The 7,500-nt window shown below is 38.1% G+C and overlaps 1 protein-coding gene across 1 annotated transcript in view; it reads left to right on the forward strand.

Moving 5' to 3' along the window:
- LOC106876216 (uncharacterized) overlaps positions 1-7,500 on the forward strand; it is a 106,200-nt gene that overhangs the window by 53,667 nt on the left and 45,033 nt on the right. Inside the window, exons 20-22 of the mRNA XM_014924684.3 lie at positions 1,442-1,650; positions 3,527-3,657; positions 6,083-6,240. Of these exons, the coding sequence (XP_014780170.2) occupies positions 1,442-1,650; positions 3,527-3,657; positions 6,083-6,240 (498 nt within the window). The remainder of the gene's footprint in view (positions 1-1,441; positions 1,651-3,526; positions 3,658-6,082; positions 6,241-7,500) is intronic.

The following is a 7,500-nucleotide window of genomic DNA, read 5'->3' on the forward strand; positions in this document are numbered from 1 at the left end:
CGGTCTCTTTTGCCAAACCGCTAATGCTAGGGGAATGTAAACACACCAACATCGGTTGTAAAGCGATGGTTGGGGGACAAACACAGATACACACACACAAATACACACACACATACAATGGGCTTCTTTCAGTTTCCATCTATCAAATCCACCCACAAGACTTTGGTCGGCCCAAGGCTATAGTGGAAGACACCTGCCCAAGATGCAACATAGTGGGACTGAACCTGAAACCATGTGATTGTGAAGCAAGCTTTTGACCACACAAACACTCATGCGCCTGTATACTTTTATTACATTTCACTGCCTTTTCCATTTCTTTCTCTCCATCCTTTAAGTAAATCCCCTCACAAATTGTAGTCTTTCCTCATGATATCCTTTCCATCTATGCCCCTGAAGCTAAGAAAAGAAATTATTATAGAAACAAAACTCAGGTTTGGTCTTATTCCTGGTAGGATTTACGTGGGTAGTAGATTACTACCTGTAACCTTAGGTATCCACACGTTTTTTGGCAGGCTTTCAAGTGCTTAGAACCCTCCTAATAATCCTTGCTGTTCCTAAGAAGCAAACTATCTGTAGGAGCTCCACAGGGCATTCTATTTCAATTGCCTTCAGCCATTTGTCTACATCTTAATTCTGTATTGCCCACAAGGGGCTAAACATAGAGGGGACAAACAAGGTCAGACAAAGGGATTAAGTCGATTACATCGACCCCAGTGCATAACTGGTACTTAATTTATCGAACCCGAAAGGATGAAAGGCAAAGTCAACCTCGGTGGAATTTGAACTCAGAGCGTAACGGCAGACGAAATACCACTAAGCATTTTGCCCGGTGTGGTAACGTTTCTGCCAGCTCACAGCCTTTGTCTACATCTTGGCTTACTGTGGTCTACATTTGTCTACATCCTGGCTTACTGTTCCCAACGAACTGATCATTAGAAGCACAACCTTTACCGTTTGCATGCTGCAAATTCTTTCTATTTCAAATTTTAAAGGATTGTATATTTTTTGTTTTTCTTCCTCTTTCTTTATGATCCTGGAATCAAATGGGTGTGATGGGTTGATAAGTAAGCAACTTTGCTTTTCTTTATCTATGATTGTAATACCTGCTCTATTATTTTCTGACTTCTTGTCCATTTGAAGAGGAAAGTCCCACAAAAAGTTAATATTATTATTATGATTATTATTATTGTTGCTGTTGTTAAGGCAGTGAGCTGGCAGAATTGTTGGCACACTAGACGAAATCATCATCATCGCTGTGTTCTGAGTTCAAATTCCACCAAGGTTGACTTTACCTTTCATCCTTTCAGAGTTGATAAATTAAGTACCAGTTGAGTACTGGGGTCGATGTAATCAACTATCCCCCACCCCACCAAATTCAGGCCTTGTGCCTATAATAGAAAGGATTATCATTATTGTTGTTATTATTTTTATTTTTATTCAGACTCATCAACCTATGATAAAGTTTCAATTAATGTGAGAAAAAGCTTAGACGGTGACAAGCTTTCAGTGACCACCAGGTTCCCAGATATGCAGGATATATCCTTCAACTTAGAGCTTAATAAACACAGGACAAAGCAAATTCATAAAGTAAACTTTGACATGACACTCACTGTTCTCCGAATAAAAGAAATATTAGGAATTCACTTCAAAGTAAGTTGTAAAATATAATGATTTCCTGTGTTAAGACCAAATTTCTGTGCATGTGTATGTGAGGTTAGGCTTTGTTCATTACATAAAACTACTCCAAACGTATTACTCATACTTAGCTTACCCAAGAAGACCTGCCCACCACAACAGAATTGAAATCCTGAAACTGAGGTTCTGTATAAAAAGCATTGGTGTGGATGCAGGTGCCATGTAAAAAGCACTGGTGATGGCGTCACATAAAAAGCACCTAGTACACTCTGTAAAGGGGTTGGTGTTAGGAAGGGCATCCAGCTATAAAAACCAAGCCAAAACAGACTATGTAACTTGGTATGGTCCCTGATCTTGTCAGTTCCTGTCAAGCCATCCAACCCATGCTAGCATGAAAAAATGGACGTTAAATATAGATAATGATGATGATGTCAACCCTCAATTAATGAGAGGCTAAGTGAAGGCACATTGTCTAGTGGTTAGGGTGTTGCCCTGGTGACCCATTCAAGAGATCTTGGTTACTTATACATCATGGAAGCCACATTCACCAAAGTCCTTTTTAAATGAAGTAAATTTATCAAAGATACAATAAGATCCTGTACAAAGGCACAATATCTTAATTATGGATAGAAGTTAGGTTTAACTGGATTGAGTGATGTGTCTTACTTTAGGTTCATAACCAACAATAAAGTTGAAACTTTAAATCAGTGAAACCACAACTGTTACTAGCCAGCCATAATTATTTCCAGTGAGTCATGTTATGTTGTACATGACTCTATGGATGATTCTGCAAGACAAACTAGTGTGAACCACATCCTACATCTGTGGATGGAACAACATTCTTGCTAAATGGAGAGTTACTAGTTTTGGGAACTGGATGGTAGATATAGCCATAATAGCTATGAGATGTACCTGGGAAAATGTAAGTGGAAAAGGAACAAAGAATGATAACAGGTAATAAGATGAAAAGCACTAGGTATATTTTGCTTGATGTGAATCCAAAAGTAAGAGGTTTTATCTTCTACTTGTTCCAATCATTGGATTGTGGCCATGCTGAAGCATCACCTTGATGTAAAGCATTTTTGATGCTGCCAAATGTTTTGAAAAATGCTACTGTCCTTGGGTGGGTTCAAACCACCAACTCTCTGGTTAATAACCAGATGTATTAACCAATTGTACTGCCAATATTACTTGATTAAGGAAGGCAGCAACCTGGCAGAAAACCATTAGCAAAATGCTTAATAGCATTTCATTCATCCTTACATTCTGTGTTCAAATTGTGCCAAGGTTGACCTTGCCATTCATCTTTTTGAATAAAATAAGCATCAAGTAATTGCTGGAGGTCAATGTAATCGACTTGCCCCCTCCCCTGAAATTGCTGGCCTTGTGACAAAATTTGAAATCAGCATTACATGATTAGGGATGTGGTGAGTTTTCCAAATTGTGAAGCAGTATGTCAGTGTTAATGAGAACATTGTTGATAAAAGTGTTTATGTAGTTGGTAGTGGCATTACTGTAAAGAAAGAAGTAATTAACAGACTCCATTATCCAGGTGACCTAATCAGGAGTGGAGGTGGATGTTGTGAAAGAATAGTTTCTCAGAGTTAAGAACAGAGTTTCAATGGGCATTAGAAGAGTCCAGCACTGTGTCAATAGGTAAGACTATGCTGACCAGGATGCATGAGATGCATATGAAGAATAAAAGTTGGGGGGAGAAGGATTGGGTGAAAGACATGACAAAGAAATGCAATTAGTGGTTGGATGTTGTATTGAGGTACACTCATCAAGCACATAGCAGTAAGGAAAAATGAATGTAAAATGATAATAATTTTGGTGATGATGATTCTAATTCTAATTTACACCTTTTTCTTATTTTCTTGCTTCTTTACAGGGAATAAATTCTAACAATAAAATGTTTGCCAATCTTAGACTCAGTTTATTGGAAGCCATTTCTGAAACCACCTTTGAATTTTCTGAAGTTAATGCAAAAACTGTTTGGCTTTTCAACACAAAATACCATTGGTTTGTATCGTTTTACTTATTTACAAAACCTTGTTTTATTCATTATGGGTATTGAATTTATGATCTTTGGGCTCAAGTTGCATGTTCAACTCTTGTAAATTGAATCTAAAATGTGGAAATATTTCACTTATATTTGAACATGCTTGGTTGATAAATCCTGTTGACTGCTAAACAATGACAAACAATGTTGATTGATGAATATTCTTGACTGATGAATAGTGGTGGTTGATGAATACTATTGACTGAAGGACACAGTTGACTAATGAATACTGCTGTTTAGTAAACATTGTTGAATGATGAATACTGTTCATTGATGAACAATTCAGTAGTGAACAGTTTTGACTGATGTAAATTATTGATTGGGTAAACAAAAACAACAGTTGAATACTGTTGATTAGTATTGGTACTTGGATGTTGAATGTCTCCCGAGATAATTAACAACCAAGTATCAAAGCTTATGATGTGCAGAAAGAGACCCTGTGAGACCTCTGACAGCAGACTGCCGTCCTCTCTCACAGAATCTACCAGAACAAGCAAAACTGAGCGTTCTGAGAAGCAAAACCATCATAACAATAATAACAATGACGACGCTGATGACGATGCCACCGCTGCTGCCGCTGACGACTGTATATATACCTGGCACTGGCTCCCGTGGTTTCTGATCTTAACCGATTGGAAGTGTTATCATGAACATGATTTTTTTGTCTTGGAATAAAAAATGGGCAACAGCAAATATTCTGCTCAGTATCACAGATTTGCATGTCAGTTGTTTGACCTTAACCAGTTGAGCATGCTCCTTAGTGGCTAACAATATGTGCATCTCTGACCATGAACAGGAGTAGTTAGGAAGCATCACAGACATGAGTTGAGAGGAATTCTTTGGGGTTTGAAATTATTCACCTCTGAAAACATGGGCGTTTCATTCAACATCCTTAAACAACCCTTATTCAGGGACCTTTTCAGTGGGATGGGCTACTCAACCTAAAGAAAAGTCTAACTAGACCCCCACCTGCAAGGTCATGCGCTGTTTATCTTGATATGAGATCACCATGTCGCGTACATATGGTTGTGATGCATGTGCTCGGTGTACCCTTATCAGACGGGTAATCATGATGGGTATACTGGGCTTCATATATTTGTACCTCAGTGTTACTTTGATGGCATGCACTGCTCTCCCACTCAATAATAATAATAATATCAAAATCGATGAAATATGTAATTGAGTATCCCCCTCCCCCATAATTTCAGACATTGCGCTTGTATTTGAAAAGATGATTATTATTAAAGTGGCAAGCTGGTAGAATTATTAGCATGCTGGGTGAAAGGCTTAGTGGCACTGCATCTGAGTTCAAATTCTGCCGGGGTCGACTTTGCCTTTCATTCGTTTGAGGTCAATAACATAAGTACTAATCAAGCACTGGGGTCAGTGTAATTGACTAACCCCTTTTCCCAAAATTTCAAGCTTTGTGCCTATAATAGAAAGGATTATTATTAATAAGGCATTGAGCTGGTAGAATAGTTAGCACGAGCAAGAAAATGCTTAGCAATATATCATCCCTCTTTACATTCTGAGTCCAGATTCTATCAAGGTTACCCTTGACTTTCGTCTGTTTATCTATTTGCTTATCTATTCATTTTAAAGAATTCTATTTCTATATCTTTTGCTAATCCTTATTGTTTCATTAATTAATTAATTAACCAACTAACTAAGAAGGTGGGAAATGATAGGCTACCAAATTAAGTATCATATGCTGCTCTATGTTCAGTTTTCGAATTCTAAAGTGGGTGATCCACAAAAAAAATTTTATCAATCAAATACCAGAGTTAATCCAGTCAAGTTACAATTCAAATCCTAAAATTTGTAACCTTATGATATTATTAGAAGTCATTATTCTTTTCTTTTCTAGACACATAGCCCAAAATTTTTGGGGAGGGGGCCAGTCAATTAGATCAACCCCAATACACAACTGGTACTTAATTTATCAACCTCGAAAGAACGAAAGGCAAAGTTGACCTCAGCGGAATTTGAAATCAGAACATAAAGACAGATGAAATACCGCTAAGCATTTCGCCCAGCATGCTAACATTTCTGCCAGCTCACCACCTTAAGAAATGTAATATATTCTTTTCTACTCTAGGCACAAGGTCCAAAATTTTTGGGGAGGGGGCCAGTTGATTTGATCAATCCCAATATGCAACTAGCACTTAATTTATCGAGCCTGCAAGGATGAAAGGCAAAGTTGACCTCAGTGGAATTTGAACTCAGAACGTAAGACAGATGAAATACTGCTAAACATTTTGCCCTGCATGCTAACGTTTCTGCCTGCTCACCGCCTTATATTAGAAGTCATTATTATTTATTAACTTATACGATTTTTTTGTCAAAACTCTTCTTATTTTTCTTTCTTTTTTTCTGTTTCAATAGCCCTCCCACTTATCCCATTTTGTATCAGTTACACATTGACCCAGTAAAAGCTGGCAAGGAAAATGATGTTACCCATGTGAAGTTCCTTATGGAGAGAATTAGAAAAAAAACTAACAATAAATGGATGGCTGACAGAAAATTAAAGTTTCATTATCCTGGTAAGTAAAATTACATGGATTTAGCAAGTATTCTGAGAGATAAGGATGGTACTATACAGTACTTCCAATCAGGGTTGGATTAAAACCCATTGAGGCCCTAAGCACTTAAAAGATTTTGGTGCCCCCCATAAAAGATTATGTAATTCAAAATATAAACAATAACAAACCATAAAATAAATTTTTATTTTCCAAAATGAAACAAAACAGTAAGAGGGAAAATAATGTTTATTTTTCTATACTTCCACTTTATTTATATTTGAAAAGTTTCCTCCTAGTTTTTGAATTGCAAAGTCTTTGATCAGATCCTCAAAATTAATCATAGGTAACACATCTACATCTATACTTAATAGAGATAAAGGTATCCTGAATATTATTTAGCAAGTTTAAAGTGATTTCTTTTGTGCCGTAAACCATTTACCATTTCTGTGGTGCCCCCCTCCTTCCCCTTGATGCCCTTAGCACATGCTTATTTTGCTTCATAGTTAACCCAGCGCTGCTTCCAGTAGAGGTGGACTTAGGAAAGGAAAGCAGAATAGTTATTGGCAAACTACAGAGTGTTTGTGTGTATGTAGTGGAGATGCATGGCTTAGTGGTTAGGGTGTTGGACTCGTGATTGTAAGATTGTGGTTTCAATTCCTGGACCGGACAGTGCGTTGTGTTCTTGAGCAAAACATTTCATGTTGCTCCAGTCCACTCAACTGGCAAAAATGGGTAATCCTGCAACAGATTGGTGTCACATCCAGGCAGGAAATATATATGCCACTGAAACTGGCATAGGCCACAGTTACAGTCTCACTTGGCTTGCAAAGTCTTCTCAAGCACAGCATATTTCCAAAGGTCTCAGTCACTTGTTATCGTCTCGACGAGGCCCAATGTACGAAGGTCGTGCTTCACCACCTCATCCCAGGTCTTCCTGGGTCTACCTCTTCCACAAGTTCCCTCTACTGCAAGGGTGTGACACTTTTTCACACAGCTGTCCTCATCAATACACAACACATAACCATACCAGTGCAGTCATCTCTCTTGCACATCACATCCGATGCTTCATATGTCCAACTTTTTTCTCAGGGCACTTACACTCTGTCGTGTATGCATACTGACATTACACATCCAGTGAAGCATACTAGTATCATTCCTTGCAGGCTTACGCATGTCATCAGCAGTTGGCCCATGTTTCACTGCCATGTAGCATAGCTGTTCGCACACATGCGTCATACAGTCTACCTTTTACTTTGAGAGAGAGGCCCTTTGTCACCAGCA

This window comes from Octopus bimaculoides, chromosome 8 (genome assembly GCF_046866305.1).
Source record: "Octopus bimaculoides isolate indiv1 chromosome 8, ASM4686630v1, whole genome shotgun sequence".
NCBI classification, from domain to species: domain Eukaryota; kingdom Metazoa; phylum Mollusca; class Cephalopoda; order Octopoda; family Octopodidae; genus Octopus; species Octopus bimaculoides.